The sequence below is a fragment of the Osmerus mordax genome, chromosome 21 (assembly GCF_038355195.1).
Source record: "Osmerus mordax isolate fOsmMor3 chromosome 21, fOsmMor3.pri, whole genome shotgun sequence".
Classification (NCBI taxonomy): domain Eukaryota; kingdom Metazoa; phylum Chordata; class Actinopteri; order Osmeriformes; family Osmeridae; genus Osmerus; species Osmerus mordax.
In genome coordinates, this window is record NC_090070.1 from 2,142,722 (window position 1) to 2,161,396 (window position 18,675).

The window sequence follows — 18,675 nt, forward strand, 5'->3', positions numbered from 1 at the left end:
CATCTTCATATTCGGAACCATGATTACAGGCTTTCTGCTGTTTTGAATAGGCGCTGGCTTTGTATATCGTAAAATCAAGGAAACGGCTGCAGCCGTCAAAAGCCCCGTTAGGCTGCCCGATATGATTGATGCGGTGGGCAGAGTTGTTGGAGCTCAGTCTGTGAACTTACAACGCAGCATTGATTACAACAGGGATAAGTTTGCGGCTCTGCAAAGGAAGATGGAGGACTTGGAGACCTTCCTGAAGGGTGGACGCGAAAATTGAGTTGCGGCTACTCGTCAAAACAACTACCCCAATCTTATCCTCTTTCGGCCCCGTAACCAGCACAAGCCCTGGCCAAGGTAGTCGCTGGAAAACAACTCCCCTGGAGAGCGCTGAAGCGAGACTATCTTGCTCCTCCCTTCCCCCCCCCCCACCCACCGACATCTGTGGTTTGGTCTCTTCCCGGGTCATGACCAAGGATGTCTCCTGGCCAACACAATCTGCATAGGGAGAATCGGACTGATTGTGGCCTAGGTCAAGGGCGCCAACCCAGACCTACTCACACATTAACTTTCACCTACTACAGATATCACCACCCCCCCACCCCCATCCAACGCCTTCGCCTGCTTGTTTCCCCAGGGTGGCTGGCGGATCTGTGTCCAGCGCCTACCATGGCTGCAGGTCCAGATGCTGCTTGTATACCTCCCCCCCCCCACTCCCCGTTGCAAGTATCGTGTTTTTGTAAATGTTGTTGTGCTTATGTGCTGAGGTTTTTGTCTGTTCCCACACTGTACTCCTCTAGGAGCATTGTCTGGGTGTTGCCTTTTTCTCTCCTCCTCTCTCCTCATGTTATGCTGTAACTTTCTAGTTGGCGCCGAAAATGGCTGTCTAGGTAGGCTCTCCTGCCAAAGTAAATTCCTTGTCTGTGCAAACTTTCATGGCGAATAAAAACCCATTCTGATTCTGATTGGACGTTGTTCGTTACAAATAATTTTTCACAAATCTAAATCAAACACACTATTTAACTTATTGCGTGCATTTGTGTACAGGTGTCTCAGATCTCCTCAATCTTCGAGTGTCTCCTGGAAGAAGAGGAGAAGAGCCTGAAAGAGAACCCAACGGATTCTGCAAACTGGGCCGATGTAGTGCTTAGTGTCAACACAATCATTAAGGTTCCCCTCCCAAAACAAGTGTTGTAGGATTCAGGGATTTTTAGCCGTGCGTGATAGTGTGTTCTCCTTTCGGGAAGTTTTTGTAAAGTGCAGCTGGATTAGAGTGTGTTCATTACTGTGTTCTGGATGTGTTGCTGTCAAGGACATGCTGCAAGCTGCAGGGCAGTACAGGGAGACCAAGGCTTCCGTCTACAGAGCGCCTGAGAACGCCCCTGCTGAACCTGAATACATTCCATGGACAGGTAGGATCACACTGCACACAGGCTCACTCACCTCACACACAGATACCTTCTGTCTAGGGCTGCAACGATTAGTCGACATTATCGACAACGTTGACATAAAAAAATTGTCTACATATTTCTGTTGTCGACAAATCGTTTGATCTCATAGGACCTATTTTAAGTGCCTGCAATAACGTGATTTGACCAGTGCGGTGCTGTAGCGCTAGACTAATGCAGCCCTCCCGTATGCTATCCAATAAAAGAAAACAGCGCTAAAATGTCAGCGTGCAAACGGAGCAGAACAAGTCGCGTCACTAAAAATACTGTCATCTGTAATGTGTGCAAGGCGGAACTTGCTTTCCATGGGAGCACAACGTGCATGCTGGAACATTTAAAAAGGAAACATCCTGGCACGAGAGGAGATGGAAACGGTGAGGAGTGTGCTCCAGCTGGAACCAAGGCTGGACTGGCCATCTGGCATACCGGGCCGACGCATTTTGGGGCCGAATCCCCGATATAATTTGTATGCTTTTTATTTTTTTTGTCTGGCCGGCCGGCCCAAAAAGAACTGACAGCGGCCCATTGGTTAATTTTCTTTATTGGCACTGGCCTGACCCAATCAAATCCAGGAACCCCCTTCCCCTGAATCATGATATCGCCTCCCGCAGGCCTTGAGACACGAGCTGTTGGCTAATGCGTATGCTGGTTTAGCATCGTTAAAGTTTTGCATCGCTAAAATGGAGAAACATTTAGTAATTTAGCAGACGCTCTTATCCAGAGTGAGAGAGAAACGACTACCAAAGCGCAAGGGAGGTACAGAAAAGTTAAGGGAGAAAAAGATAACAAATCTACAGGTGAATGCCACAAAATGTGCAAAAATTTCGAACATGTTTTGGGGGGGCTTTAGCTGCTTCAACATCAGCATTACCTGTAGAGGAAGGAGGAGAGGTGGCTGTCTCAGAGAGGCCGAAACATGGCTTCTTCCCTGACTCTGTCAGTAGCCTGAGGAGCAGGAGAGTGACCATGACAGGGCCATGGGAGCGAGTGAGGAAAAGATGGAAAAAAAGAGTAGTTGACAACGTGGTAAGGAGTAGGCAAATTAACAGGGATTTAGGAAGGGAGGGATGTTGTGTGTGTGTTTGTATTGTATTTAGCAGATACTTTTGTCCAAAGCCACAAAATATGAATCTTACAATAATTTCAATTAACAGTAAACAGTTTTAGAAGTTGCTAAGCCAATATTAAGCAAAATAGTAATAATAACAATACAATATCAAATATCTATGTATATATTGTTTTATACCATATACAAATCATAACTCTAAGAATTAATTCATTATTTAAGTGTAAGATCAACAGATAAGTCTTGAGACCCTTCTTGAAGGATCCAAAACTATCACATGAACGCAGAACACTAGGCAACTCATATTATAGAATGCACGCATATGTAAAGGACTGTCGGCAGGGAATGTGTCTGACCAGTCACGGTGGGTGTGGGCCGCCTGGGACAAAAATGCCAGGGCCGATTTTTATTTTTTTTCCCCAGTCCAGCCATGGCTGGAACTAAGCAAGATGGCCAGTTAGCGACACCCGTTGATAAAAACGCATTGCGCAGTATTTCACGCATACTAACACCGTAGCAACATGTCCACAGACAGCAGTTAGACATGCATTACAGACATAAAGCTAGGAATGTAAACAAATCTCTTAAATTAGGCAGCAGCATTAAGAGCTTCATTTGTAAGACAACAGGGTTATGTTCAATGAAAAACGGTGAGTAATCAGACAAAAAGAGATTAGCTCAAAGTGCAAAGTTTTTTTTCAAAAGCTGAAGTGATTTCCTCGTTTTATTTATTTGTTAGAATAAGTATAACTCAATGTTTTAACAAATTGCAAAAGCTGAAATCATTCAGAGCCTACTGATTAATCAGTGAAAAAATAGATTAGTCGACTAATCGTTCTAATAATCGTTCGATTAGTCGATTATCAAAATAAACGTTTGTTGCAGCCCTACTTCTGTCAAATGCTCCTAAAAACATTTGAAGTGAATATGAGAATAGTTCAAATTATAGGTTTCTTCCTTCTCTCCATTCCCTCCTCTTCCACCTCATCTTCCTCATGTCCTCTTCTCCCCCCTTCTTCTTCCTTCCCCTCCCCCAGCCTCCAGCAACGTACGAGGCGTCATCTCTCGCCAGTACGAGCTCATTCTGCGCCAGGTGTACCCTCAGGCCGACTCGGCGCTTCGCGGTGCCCTGAGCGAGCAGCTGGGGGCACTGTTGGACATCTGCCTGGGCAGCTTTGTAGCCCAGCTGAACTCTCTGGCCCGGCCCGAGTTACAGGAACGCTACAACACCCTGGAGATGGAGTACACCCAGCGACGCTCCCAGCTGCTCTCGCCACTGTGTGAGTGAACACCTCGTCAGGGGAACATCACCAATGCCTCTTCAAACACTTGCCACTGAAATTATACCAAATATAATAATCATTGTTTGTCATATATCTAAGTTAGTTGTAATTGGTAAAACTGATAATATCTTAATTCAGCAAGCGCTTTCTTCCAAAGTGGTGTACAGGGGGTACTGTATTTTTCGGGAAACAATACCCATTTTCTATAACCCGCACCCCACCAGAATAGGAGCTTTGTGTTTGTAAATCGGATTTTAATCCGCACTGAAATATATGCCACACTTGATATGGGAACAATGATACCAAGCAATGCACGAGTAGGCTATAGGCAATCTTACAGCATGCTGTAACACACTTCGGTTGTGGATAGTAGTTATGTCCATGCGTGGCAAAATCCATTGTTATGTCTACAAAATGATTTTAGATATACTATAAATTTAGCTAGCTTGCAAATCCTGAGCATAGCCTACTGAAGTTGAATTAGCTTTATTGAATTATGTTGTTAGCAATGCTAGCTAGTGGTTTGCTACCTGTATATAACATTTCACTGGGTCTTGCAGCTGTTTGATTTACTGAAATTATTATGAAATGTTATGTTCTACTAGCCATTTGCCTACTTTAGCAAGTCACTATTTCCAAGCCCTGATAGTGTAACTGAGACGACACAGTAAATAATTCCTCTTTCAATAAGCCCCTGTTCTAGTGTTTAGCATTAAATTAGCTGCACATTCTGTATCTTGGGACAAAGCCATTTTTTTTTCTAAAACCGGGCTATACGCCGCTTCGAAATATAAGCCATACAACCTCAAGAAAACTGTAAAATCGAGGTACAAGCCGTGGTTTTATTTCCGAAAAATACGATATTTGAGCTTGAGACCTGGATCTGCAGTCAGAATCTCTAAGTATGCGCTGAGCTATACAGATCTTTTTCGTTATGCAACAGAAGACCCTGCTTTTGTAGCAACCATTCATTTCTCAGTGTGTTTTATGTAGGTCTGTTCAATCACATTGTGCCTTTTGCAAACAACTATTACCTGGACTGATTAGACCTACCTTAACGGTACATCGTCATTTGCTACGGTATCAACCTATTGCTCTTTTGCATTACCAGGCCTAGTTTGGCATGGTAGTGTAACTTACACTTATGACACTTACACAACTGATGTTCCAACGGTTAATGAACGGTTGCGTTCCAGTGGAGTTGGGTCAGTACCAGTGGGCGGCAGCACTGGCTGAGAAGTACTGCGACTTTGACATCTTGGTCCAGATGTGTGAGTTAACAGACAACCAGACCAGGCTACAGCACTACATGACCAAGTTTGCTGACCAGGTACTCAAAACATCTCGCACACCACAAAGTTTTCTGTAAACTTGTCATTTGGCAGCCTGTATATCAGGAAGAAGTGGACTTTACGTTGTCACATAATTTTCTTGTAGAACTTTGCAGACTTCCTTTTCCGCTGGTATATGGAGAAGGGGAAGCGAGGGAAGTTGTTGTCTCAGCCCATCGCCCAGCACCAGCAGCTAGCCAGCTTCCTGCAGGCCCACCAACATCTCAGCTGGCTGCATCACATCCATGGCCAGGACTTCCAGAGTGTAAGAAAAACCCTCACCTTTTCATTGCCTGACCTACATCTGTTCGCGCACTCGGCTAGCTTGGTGTCCGACTGCAGTCTGCTTCATGTACAAACAGCATTCTTGAGGGAATCCCTTTAACCTGTGCAGGCTCACAGAACCCTGTACAGCCAGGCCGGCATGGAGACCCGCTACTTTGTGAAGAAGAAGACTTTGATGGCTTTGAGCAAGCTGACTGCCCTGGCCTCAGACATGCCTGAGGCAGCCATGCAGAAACACATTGAAGGTAAAGGCTGAAATTTTACTTTGTAATGAGAACTCCTATATCCCTTGTGTTATCTTCGGGTCATTCTGACCCATCAGTCATTGTGACCCACCATCGTATTGCGACAACTTTACCGCATACAAAAACAAAGTGAAGCATTTTCTTTTAACCGTTGGGCTGTCTCAGACCCCACACATTGCAACGGTTAAAATAAAATTATTTTTATTTGTTTTTGTATTGGGTAAAATTGTGTAAACACAACGATGGTTCGTTATGAACCTTTGGGTCATGTGACCCGAAGGCAGCACAAGGGATATTCTTTCACTTTTAAGCGGTCAAAATGTTATGTTATCTTCTGCATTGTAGCATCCTTTAACCAACAGGCAAATTTCATGGGTGATATAAAACGTATAGATGTGTGTGTGTACCAGACATTGTAGAGCAAGAGAGGTTCCTGTTACACCAGGAGACTCTGCCCAAACAGCTACTGGAGGACAAACAACAGAACCCCAACACCATGCCTCTGCTCAGCGCTCACAACCTGATCAATGTAAGAAACACTCACCATCTACCCCTGCTTAGTGCTCACAGTTTAGTTTGTTTACCTGCAATTTCACATCCCTTTACCTCAATTTAACCACTCAACTGAAACTACAGTTTCTACTTGGACCAACCTCTTTCCTACCTTTCTGCCCTGACACCAGCTGTACATTTGCGATGACAACAGACGAGCTAATGAGTATGACTTTAAGAAGGCTCTGGATCTGCTTGAGTATATAGACAAGGTACCGTCCTCCTTTTCTCAGCACGTTTAGTTGAACCAGTCAGGAGACGTTCAGGGGTCTCTGACAGGCTGTGCTCACTTTGCAGGAGGATGCCGTGGACGTAGAGGCACTCAAGTGTGAGATCCTCTGCAAAGCCCTCAAGAAAGACAAGTAAGAACCCCCATTCTACACAAGTTTTGTCTGTTGACTGCCTATATGAAGTTAAGATGTGGTCAAACAATGGGAGTAGAGGGGAGAGGCTAGGGGTGGAACGGTACACTGAAGTCAAAGTTCGGTTCATACCGCGGTTCAGACATCACGGTTCGGTAAGAGTTCGGTACAACGGAGGGAAAAGCAAAACAAACTAAGTTCCTCTACGACTGAATATGGGCGCATTGAAGATGACATGTAAATTCCAATTGCGTCAGTAATTTTTTTGGCCCTATTTGTATCTAATGGCTGGTTAAGCACTGTAGGGAGGAGAAGTTGGACATTTTTTTTGGTCTCGTTCCAGTGATTGGCACACCTGGGTGATGGCGTCGGATATTTTTAGTCATTTAGCACACGCCAGCGCATATGTTAGCATGTTATATGTATTTCCACTCACATACCCCACAAGTTATGAAAGACAGATTACCTAATTACATTTACATTTAGTCATTTAGCAGACGCTCTTATCCAGAGCAACTTACAGTAAGTACAGGGACATTCTCCCGAAGGCAAGTCTATTAATTACCTAATTAATTACCTAATTTTTTGAATAAAATCGAGCTTGGAGAAATTCCTCAACTCCGTGATATCGGCAGACACCGCTGCTGTCATTTTGACTTGAATTTTGCGGGGATTACGCTTACAATGTAGCTGGTGTAATGACGTTAGCTGCGCAAATGTCCAGTAATATCTCGATTTTAATTGGTTCATGTTTGATACATAACGTAGGTGATTACTGGCATAACATATTTACGTGCAAAGGCACAGCAGAGTTGTGCTTTTCAACGTACATGTTGAAGAATACAGGATCGAAGTGCTTGTCGTCCGCAGTGAACGGACAGTAAAGGCTTATTCTACAAAAAAAAATTGTAGCCTATTTGATTATGCGTAACTGCTACATTTGTCATCGTAACGTAACAATTGGAATAACACACATATTGCATAAACAGTAAAAATACAAGTTTATTAAATAAAATGATTTAATAAACATTTTTACGTTTGAATTTTGGCAGGGTAGGCAGTGCCTACTTTGCGTACCCAGACTGCGCGTCACTGCCCACAACTGCTGAACAATGCCGACACACAGTGCTTGTCTTATCCACCACTCTCTCGCCTGTACTACTGTAACTAAATGGGAAACCGAAGTTTTCCCAAACTTGCAATCTTAAAAAGGCCGGCGGGTCCTCTATCTCTCGTGTGGCGCCACCACTCGCCATACTCGTCCTTAGTGCTGCTAGCTAGCCTATCTCTGACTCACGGCGGTGCCAATCAGAGCTACAGATTAGATGTCCCTAAAGAACATGAGTATCTAACAGTAGTTCCGCATTACATTAATTAATTTGCACGCAAGTTTTATTTATTTTTATACAGTGTATTCTCCGTGTAATTTCATGCACCAAACCGTGACGCCCGTACCGTACGGTTCGGTACGAATACCGTTCCACCCCTAGGAGAGGCTATTATGCTAAATGGAAGTCAAATGTACTACAGCAATCATTCAAAGATACCATCGGGGGTATAACATTTACATTTAGCAGATGCTCTTATCCAGAGCGACTTACAGTAAGTACAGGGACATTCTCCCCGAGGCAAGTAGGGTGGAGTGCCTTGTCCAGGGACACAACGTCTTTTTTTTTTGGGCACGACCGGCAAGCGAACCAGCGACCTTCTGATTACTAGCCTGATTCTCTAACTGCTCAGCCACCTGACTCCCAGAACAACAACTTATCATAGCCTGAAATGTGTTATGTGGTTGTATTGAATAGTTGTAATGACATTGGCCTTTTGTCTCTGTTGACCAAAGCTGGTCATCTTCTGATGGGAATGATGATCCATTGGAGGCTGCCAAGGATAGCATATTTGTAAAGATCCTCCTCAAACTCATTCAAGAAGGTGTGTACTGGCTATTATATTAAATAGAACATTTTATATTTATTTAATTAAATGACTGAGTGTTAATGTTTTTGTTTTTTATATTAAACATTTCTGGTTTATTTTTGGTTTACACTTGTGCGTGACATTCCTAGATGTACTTCTTACATTCTTTCATCATTTCTAGGAGTTCCTCTACAGACTTACCTACCTGATGTTAAAGATCTGCTAGAATATGAGGAATTGGGAAGTTTGAAGTCGAAGCCCTACTTTGAGTTTGTGCTGCGCGCCAACTATGAACATTACCTGCAAGCACAGATTTGACACCTTTACCCGGACACCCACTTCCACAGTTGCACATGGGCACACATTTGTCATCCTTTGATTGACAAGATTGCATTTTTGAAATAAATTGCATATTTCTGTAATTGTTTTTCCAGTTTTTTTGATGGTAGAAACAGGATACACAATTGCACCAATGTACAAACAATATTACTTAGACAGATTGAAAATTACATGATTTTATTTGTTCTATACTGGTACCTAAAGAAAATATTTTAGAAAATTGACTCAAAAAATGACTTTAAGAAAAAGGTAGTTTGGCCATCGAGTACCTGAAAATACCAGCTTGTTAACTATTGAGTATATTGGTTTTTAATAAAGGTAGAAATGATAAGCTATCACTAAGTGAACAACAAACTCATACACATAAAGTAACCCTACAACTGGCTGGTAGTCTCCATATTAGATTTCTTTCGTGGCATAGTGTGTAGGGTTCTGCTCATTGGTGGTGCAGATGTTGATTATAAATAGCAGGACCTAAACTCCTTGAGTGTCTCTCCCACCCAGAGAGGAGTGTGCAGCTGATCCACTTTCAGTGATGGTAGGAGCAGATGGCCTCTACAGTGTCTACAGCCACCTAAAAATAGGGAAAGGAGGTTAAATTGGGGACATCCACAATAAATTACCACTGCCTTTATAGCAGTTTTCTGTGTCCCTATATGGGAAAGACCTAAAAAAAATATTTGCAAAGGTTGTTTTTAAGTTGTGCCAAGAAGTTAATTGATTTCAAATATATAATAAAACTCAAGTAATATTGAAATACATTCCTTTGGGGAGAAACTTAACTGCAACTAAACGGGTGTTATCTGTGATCCTGGTAATAGACGAACTACTCAGGACCCCCAATCCTGTTTTATCTCTAGACATCCTTGTGGAATATATATTTGGGTAGAGGTATTTATTGTTATGTATGGTATGGAGGTAACATTTTCTTCTGTTCTGAGTCATATGGTAACACAGTTTGTAAGTATAATATAGCTTCCGCATAGTATAATATCTCAGTAAATATTAGTTAACAGCTGGATAAACAGGAACCAACATTCACTTATTTGAATGCATATATAGTCTAAAAGGGAATAGGGTGAGGTAGAGGGGCTGCAGCTGTTCAGCTGTGTTTCAGGAGGGTCCTATCCGCTTTCACCTACTCCCTGTTTTCAGAAACTGGAGCATGGCCACTTCAGCTATTGCGGAAGTTACGATTATCTCAGCTCTTAAAAGAATCACACCCCTACCTCAAATTTTACAGAACCTCACGGTCCCCTCGCCCTTTTGATGCAGATTAAAGTTCCTTTCATGGAATACCCATGTTGTTTTCAGCAAACTTGTGTAAATGAATGCTTATGCTTTGGCTGTTTACTATGTTAGTATTTAAAATATTTTAAAGGTTTTACCAGTAGTTATCACTAATCCAGTGAAGTTTCTTTTTTCAAACATAAGCATCGATAAAATGCTTGTGTGATAAAAAAAAATAATACGAAATATATATATAAACCTTATTGTATTGGACCACTTCGGCCAATATTTTCTAGAGAATATCACACTTGCGGCTGATAAACTATAGCTGAGATAATAAATGAAATACAATACAATGCATTAGAATAGGCTACCTTGACAAGTTGCGTTCTGGTCAGTGGCAAACAGACGAGCAAAGGTAGCGTTCCTATGATATAGCATAGAATATGGATGTGTGTAGTCCTGCCTCAAGGCGCGCCTGTGTTCACAATGCCATGCAGGAGTACGACGGATTACAACCGTTGGCTCTCCATACACGGGCTGAGTACTTCGTTTTGGAATCGGGACTACCTCTCCATTTATGGACAGTCCTGCGCACTAAAGGCGCGCGGCGCTTGAGCGCTCGCACACAGCTTGCCCTTTGCGCATCTATCCAAGAACCAAATATGGATGAAGGGTAGGGAGAATTCCTGCGGAATACATGGACATTCCTAATGGTTGTCAGGAGAGGAAAAAAATTGGGAAGGCGGCAGAGTATATAAGCTTCTCGGTGGTTGATGTCATTCTCCAGCTGGAACCAGTTCTCTACTGAGCTTCTTCTAAGGCAGGAACAAGAGGTAAGAATTGTGGAATACAAGACCACGCTGTTGCTTAAGAGGGAGCAGCAGCATTGAATATTTACGAGGAGTGGATGTCTTGCTCTCTCGGGAACTTACTTAGCCTGCATCATGGACTCTGGATAATGTTAACAGAATTCAACAAAGATAATGAACTTCAGGACTGGGCTATTGAAAGGACTTGGCAGTCATCTGATTGCTAAAGTTTACTTTCAAAACCATTAACAATTTGATCTGTCAATGCAGAATAATTATTAACACATTTTGCATGACAAGTGGCATATCAAAAACGAAAAAGAAAGTTTGGTTATCTTAAATGATTCATTTACAGAGTTCAATTATTATTTCCATATTGATGTAATTTTAGAATCTGTAACCTACCCGATGTTATCACTTAGCAGGGTAGGGCGTATGGCCCTTCAATGCTGACTCAAGTTTTGTTTTTTAGGTCTAAATAACGTTAGTTTATTTAATTGTTTTGTTCTCCATACAGTTGAATGTTTTCATCACTATAAAGAAATACGTGCAACCAAAATAGCGTCGTAATAATTGCGGGAACAGCTTCGAGCTATGATTTCTGCATGGTCTAACACTCCCCTTGAGTAAACTGTTTCTAGCCTATGTCTGGGGCATCTAACATAATTTAAGATACTCTTGTGGCTGTTACAAGGCTCGTTGCATAATTCATCACAATAAATCTGGTTTCTGTCTTGTCACAGAACCCACCAAGATGTGTGACGACGATGAGACTACCGCTTTGGTGTGCGACAATGGCTCTGGCCTGGTCAAAGCTGGCTTCGCCGGCGATGACGCCCCTAGGGCTGTTTTCCCATCCATTGTCGGTCGCCCTCGTCATCAGGTATGTGAAGAGATTCAGTCCTGACATATACACAGAGAACCCACCATCTCACAACACTACCAGATCAAGTCACTTCACATGTACAGACAGGCTTATGTTATTCTTAGTTTAACTTAGTTGAGGTAGGCTCTTCTCAGTTATTAGGTGAATTATTATTCTGTGGACCAATGATTCAATATTTTATTTGTATTGTAAATATTGTTCATCAGAATAGCAGCGCATATAGAATTACGATTTCTTTAGTTTAGAATAAAATTATATTAAAGGTTTAGAAGGGACGCTACGAATCTGTCAGGAGGAGCAGGACCAGAGAATGTAGGATACCTGTCCTTGTTGCAAATGGCAATAAACTTGAACTTTGTGAGTAATTGAACCTTTTACAATGTATTGATTTATGTAGGGGAGTATCAATGACAAATCACGTTTTCGTGGTCGAAAGTGTTGAGTTAGTTCCGAATGAGTACAGGAGTAGTGTACCGTTGGACTGTGACATTCCGTATAGGCCTATACTCTTATGTCTAAATGGTTCTTGTTTTGTATCCTTCAGGGTGTGATGGTGGGTATGGGCCAGAAGGACTCCTACGTAGGAGACGAAGCTCAGAGCAAGAGGGGTATCCTGACCCTGAAGTACCCCATCGAACATGGCATCATCACCAACTGGGACGACATGGAGAAGATCTGGCACCACACCTTCTACAACGAGCTGCGTGTTGCCCCCGAGGAGCACCCTACACTGCTCACTGAAGCCCCCCTTAATCCCAAGGCTAACCGTGAGAAGATGACCCAGATTATGTTTGAGACCTTCAACGTTCCCGCCATGTACGTGGCCATCCAGGCTGTGCTGTCCCTGTACGCATCCGGTCGTACCACAGGTAAATAGATTACAAGTAACAAGTTTAAGTTTTTGACCAGTTTAAAGTTTAAAAACTTGATCAGAGTCTGTCATAGCCTACTGAATTAACCCTTTATTTGTTTACAGGTATTGTACTGGACTCCGGTGATGGTGTGACCCACAACGTCCCCATCTATGAGGGTTACGCTCTGCCCCACGCCATCATGCGTCTGGATCTGGCTGGTCGCGATCTGACTGACTACCTCATGAAGATTCTGACCGAGCGTGGCTACTCTTTTGTCACAACTGGTGAGCTATCTCTTCACATAGGCTATATTTTCTGTTTCGAACTGTGGTTTATGTGTCGCTCAAAACTAAGGTGCGCATGGATAACCTTTACGCACTGACGGCAATGTCTCCTTGCAGCCGAGCGTGAGATTGTGCGTGACATTAAGGAGAAGCTGTGCTACGTGGCTCTGGACTTCGAGAATGAGATGGCCACCGCGGCTTCCTCCTCTTCCCTGGAGAAGAGCTACGAGCTTCCCGACGGTCAGGTCATTACCATCGGTAACGAGCGTTTCCGTTGCCCCGAGACCCTCTTCCAGCCTTCATTCATTGGTGCGTATTACATTCCACTAGCCTCAGTAGTATCCAAACCAATTCGACAACCTTTTAATTCTATGTCTTATCAATGTAAATTTAAACAGGTATGGAGTCAGCTGGTATTCACGAGACTGCCTACAACAGCATCATGAAGTGTGACATTGACATCCGTAAGGACCTGTACGCCAACAATGTGCTGTCTGGTGGTACCACCATGTACCCTGGTATTGCTGACCGTATGCAGAAGGAGATCACAGCCCTGGCCCCCAGCACCATGAAGATCAAGGTGAATTCCATATAATTTATGATATGCCCACTTTTACGTAGAAAGGCAGTCAATACAAAATACATTTTGTACATTTAGTTAAGGTGTGCTATTAATTGTGTAGTGTATATGAACTACCATAATCGTATCTAATTGTTATGTTGCTTATAGATCATTGCTCCACCTGAGCGTAAGTACTCTGTATGGATCGGTGGCTCCATCCTGGCTTCCCTGTCCACCTTCCAGCAGATGTGGATCAGCAAGCAGGAGTACGACGAGGCAGGTCCCAGCATTGTCCACCGCAAGTGCTTCTAATTGCACTGTCACCTGTCCCCATCTCGTTCAGGATCAAAGCAATGGTGCATAGCCTTGCTTTCGACTGACAACTTTTTACAACTATAACATTGTGACAACGCGTTACACAGTGAAAGTACACAGAGAAAATAACGTCAACATCACGGCGTGTGAGGAAAATACCAACATGTGAATGTAAAATGTACATAAATGTTATTTATTGATGATGTCCATGTGGTATTTTTGTGAGCACAGTCTGTTTGGGAATAACCAAGAGGGACAGAGGGTGCCCACCGCGTTGTTTTCTCTGGTTACCCGGTGTGGGCTCCGGATAACTGTACACCTGTACACGAGTCAAAAGACCATAAACCAAAAAGAAGTCAACAGAGAAAATAAAATGAAAAACATTTTCAAGTATATTGTAGCTTATTATTTCTAGGATTTGTTGATATGGAATTCCGTGTAGGCCTGCCCACCAAACGAGCATTTGGTGTGCTGTGACGCGCCAATGTAAACCTCATAGGACATTGATAAGTACCAGATAATATGTAGCCTGAATGTTATAAGGTGGATGAGACGCTTGTTTATTGGGTGTGCTCACACCTTCGGCGAGCACAACCATTGTTCTCTCACATGTATATTTATTATTGTTTATTTTCGCCCCCCTAAGGATCAGTCAATATTTGGACTACATAGACAACGTCTTTGTCAAAATGTTCGTCTTGCTCTCGATTGTATGGAAGCAAATCGTTACCAAAATTCAAATGCTAATGCATTTCCAGAAATGCATTTGCATTTTAAGAATGTTGCTGCATTATTTGACTCATAAATGAAATTAGTAATCAATCATCCTATTTGCATTTTAATTTTCTTCAAGAGTGCTCAATCTTTCACTTAATTAAAATGAAAGACGCTCTGGATAAGAGCGTCTACTAAATGACTAAATGAAAAAGAAATAGACATTTGAGATTTAATTTTCAAAACATGCCCCAGCAAATAGATAACAAAATTCAATTTGAAATGTAAAATTTGAAAATTAAAATGCATTTCCAGAAATGCATTTTCATTTTCAAGAACGTGGCTGCAAAATCGTGACCACAATTCAAATTCAAATGCATTTCCAGAAATGCATTTTCATTTTAAGAACGTGGCTGCAAAATCGTGACCACAATTCAAATTCAAATGCATTTCCAGACATGCATTTTCATTTTAAGAACGTGGCTGTAAAATCGTGACCACAATTCAAATTCAAATGCATTTGCAGAAATGCAAAATGAACGAAAAAGCATTCTGAGCGGCGCAGCAGAGTGACGTCAGTAGCCGCTCTTCTTCAGCTCCCTGCTGACCGAGCTACCCATCTTGTTCGGTAGGGAGCGGTGCACATCTGCATTGCAATACATTGCAAATGTGCCGGGAAATTGATTGAATTGCCGGGTCTTTAGAGGACGCATCACAGACTGAGCAACTTGATGTCAAACAATGAATAAAACAGTGGCAGAGCTACTATTAATGTGTAAATCTGTGACGGCAGAGTATGCAGCCAAGCTCTCTATGACTTGTTCTACTCGGTCACGGGCATCAGACTCAGATATATCATTAGATTCTACCTGTTCAGCTAATTCTAACAGTGTTTGCACAATTTGAGGGAGCGCCATGGTCTGTGATGCGTTCTCTAAAGCAGCGGTCCCCAACTTTTTTGCGCCACGGACCGCTTTCATGTAAGACATATTTTCACGGACCGGCAGAACGGACTGGGAGGAAAGATAGGCCCTGGACAGCTGCGCTGCTAATGCATGTACATTCTGGGTTTGACGTGATCCTAGTTAGTGACTTCCACACCTAATGCGAGCGCGCGAGAAAAATAGTTTAGCTGATTTGAGCGAAAAATAGCTTTTTGAGTTTTATGTAAAATAAACAGCCGTTTTTTCAATTGACCCATCTTTAAGTTTCTTAGCCTGGTTTTCCATCGTTATATTGTTACTAGCTAGCTTTCGATGTGTCAGTCCCACTGTTGTGTGTGACTATAAGCTACGACAGTGACACCCGAAGTGCGTTCCTTATATCCAGTTCAGGCCTATTCCAAAATTTTGTTTGATTGCTGTCACGGCAGAAAATCCCGCTTGATGTTGGAAATGGAAGCAGGGTTTTCAGTGCTTTAGTGGCGATCTCAGGATAGCCTTCATCCAAAACACCGATAGAGTTGTTGTCTCAAACAGGCTTCATTGAGTGGTAACTATCACTTGTCATGTGTCAAGAGGAAGAGACGCGCATGATAACGTTCAATAAAGCCCACAAACTTGCAAAAAAATTAGTAAACACGTCTTTGCAGAGCTTTTTTGCTCAGGGGGAAAGGCCCACGGAGAAGGAGAGAATCATTTTTCAGAATAAAACGTCTTTCAGACTCTGATAATCAATTAAAAGGAAATAATGTTATTAATTGGGTGTGCTCAAGCCTTCGGCGAGAGAACAACCTTTGTTCTCTCACATATATATTATTATTATTATTTTTTTTATTTTTTTTATTTCTTTTTGCCCCCCTAAAACTCAGTAAATACTTGGCCTACATAGACAACGTAGGTGTCAAAAGTTTCGTCTTGGTAGCGATTGAGTTGCTTCTATTGGAATTTACGTTCCGTTGCATGGTTTGGGCGTAGGTTAAGTTTTTGTGGCGAAAAGTGAAGCTAACGGTGGCTAATTTGCTAGCCACAGTCACTGACGTTACTAACGTCACTGCGTCACTAACGTCACGAAAACACGCGTGACTACCTTTGCCAGAACATTCGTTTCACATCTGTTAACTTGGGGGATAGCTAGGCTAACTATAGCTTTACTGCAAGGCAGCTGCAGAAACGCCACAAGAAAAGAGGCCAGGGTGATAACTATTTACTCATTTTACTTTGTGATATGACACACAATTGTGATGTGTAATGTACAATATAAGCTGATATTATTAAGGAAGTACATCTACTTTCGGAAACAGTAGTCTACTATTTCACTGAAGTATTAGCATCATGACATTAGCCTGTGTTGCCCGGGCAACACATACTACAGTGGTCTATGATGTATCTGTTTTCAATCGTTAAAATAAACATTCCTCACATATACATTTTCGTTGTAGGATTTATTATGACATTAGATTACAAGTAAACGATTTGTGGGTGAAATTATCATTACCTGTGGTTTCAATCCAGTGTATAACTGCAACGCTGTAGCCTACGCGAGACACTACAAAAACATCTACACAGCTGTAGGAAGTCAAACGGCGACAGAACATGTTCGGCACTCCCCTTATATCGCATTTTGCGTTGTTACTGACAATGATCGCTACCAGTGAGCTTTTTATGAATGAGCGATTTTCCACTAAGTAAATGTCAAGCTTATTTACGTTTTGGGGGGCATATTTTCAGTTAGCAGATGGTACGGTTTGAATCGCGATTCTATCTTCTGCCGGTAACGTCGTAGAATAATCTTCAAAGGGGGTTCTTTATTATGAATGAATGCAATATGAGTAGGCTAAATTCCTGAAAATATCACGAGAAGGGAAAACTTAAAAGGACGTTCAAGTCATAGAGATTAGGTCCATTTTTACACCGGTCTGCCAAATGTATTCGTTTTGATTCAGCCTGTCAGCTGCCTCTTGCAGGGGAAATGAGAAGACATCATATTTCATTCTACACTTCACTCGTATTTTGAGTTGTAAATGAGCAGCAAAAAAAAGATGCTTTTAAATCTATGTAATCTTTATAAATAATAAGTAGGCCCGATGCATTTTTATATAAAATATACAGACCCCTGTGCAACCGACGCAAGCAAGCACACCCTACAATTTCCCCAGAAATTGTATCCTCTCTAGTTCTTTTTTGTGAGGCCCGGTACGAAATGACCCACGGACCGGTACCGGTCCGCGGACTGGTGGGCACCGGTTGGGGAACGCTGCTCTAAAGACCCGGCAATTCAATCAATTTCCCGGCACATTTGCAATGTAATGCAATGCAGATGTGCACACCGCCCCCTACCGAACAAGATGGATAGCTCGGTCAGCAGGGAGTTGAAGAAGAGCGGCTACTGACGTCACTCTGCTGCGCCGCTCAGAATGCTTTTTCGTTCATTTTGCATTTTTGCAAATGCATTTGAATTTGAATTGTGGTCACGATTTTACAGCCACGTTCTTAAAATGAAAATGCATTTCTGGAAATTCATTTGAATTTGAATTGTGGTCACGATTTTGCAGCCACGTTCTTAAAATGAAAATGCATTTCTGGAAATGCATTTGAATTTGAATTGTGGTCACGATTTTGCAGCCACGTTATTAAAATGAAAATGCATTTCTGGAAATGCATTTTAATTTTCAAATTTTACATTTCAAATTGAATTTTGGTAACAATTTGCTTCCATACGATTGCGTTGCTTGTATTTTTATTTATGTTCCGTTGCACGGTTTAGGAGGTTACAACGTTTTTGTGGCAAAAAGTGCCTTTAGTCAACTAAGGGTACTCAGTGCTAGCTACGTCAGCAGACGTTAGCAACGACGCATGGATTGATGTGCTGTTGCACAGCGAGTATCGTATTGTGCCGTGATACTACTAGCAGCATCATACATGTACATTTAAGCAAATCAAGACTCGCATGTACATTAAATAATGTCACATTAAAGAATGTATGTAACGTTTAAACTCAAGCTTGTGTGGTGCGTCGCTGGCTTCAGTGCCACAGCCTAAACTTTGTCAAAACAAACGTGCTCATTTCTGGCGCGTTCAAACAATCCCCTCACTCAGCTAGCCTTCTTTTGAATTAGCCATTTCTCCCTAAATAGATGTAAAGCTTATTTACGTTTTTGGGGGCATATTTTCAGTTAGCAGATGGTACTGTTTGAATCGCGATTCCATCTGAAATACTGCCGGTGACAACGTTGTTACAGTAGCTTGTTTCAAAGGGGGTTCGCT

General features: G+C 42.2%; 2 protein-coding genes across 3 annotated transcripts in view; both read left to right on the plus strand.

The window, feature by feature from the left end:
• nup133 (nucleoporin 133) overlaps positions 1-8,896 on the plus strand; it is a 33,752-nt gene extending 24,856 nt beyond the window's left edge. Inside the window, exons 16-26 of one of the 2 annotated variants that reach the window (XR_010879274.1) lie at positions 1,033-1,155; positions 1,298-1,397; positions 3,537-3,779; positions 4,979-5,112; positions 5,220-5,378; positions 5,508-5,643; positions 6,054-6,172; positions 6,280-6,407; positions 6,493-6,557; positions 8,401-8,489; positions 8,656-8,896. Coding sequence is in view for 1 of the 2 variants with exons in the window: in XM_067259014.1 (XP_067115115.1) it covers positions 1,033-1,155; positions 1,298-1,397; positions 3,537-3,779; positions 4,979-5,112; positions 5,220-5,378; positions 5,508-5,643; positions 6,054-6,172; positions 6,327-6,407; positions 6,493-6,557; positions 8,401-8,489; positions 8,656-8,792 (1,386 nt within the window). In the remaining variant the exon portion in view is untranslated. The remainder of the gene's footprint in view (positions 1-1,032; positions 1,156-1,297; positions 1,398-3,536; positions 3,780-4,978; positions 5,113-5,219; positions 5,379-5,507; positions 5,644-6,053; positions 6,173-6,279; positions 6,408-6,492; positions 6,558-8,400; positions 8,490-8,655) is intronic. The other variant, XM_067259014.1, reaches the window with a different exon arrangement.
• Positions 8,897-10,798: 1,902 nt separating this feature from the next.
• LOC136965039 (actin, alpha cardiac muscle) lies at positions 10,799-14,149 on the plus strand. The gene is made up of 7 exons (XM_067259025.1): positions 10,799-10,879; positions 11,599-11,738; positions 12,286-12,610; positions 12,718-12,879; positions 12,997-13,188; positions 13,278-13,459; positions 13,610-14,149. Exons 2-7 carry the CDS (start codon positions 11,610-11,612, stop codon positions 13,751-13,753), a joined length of 1,134 nt encoding a protein of 377 aa, XP_067115126.1. The 5' UTR covers positions 10,799-10,879; positions 11,599-11,609; the 3' UTR covers positions 13,754-14,149.
• The last annotated feature ends 4,526 nt before the right edge of the window (positions 14,150-18,675 follow it).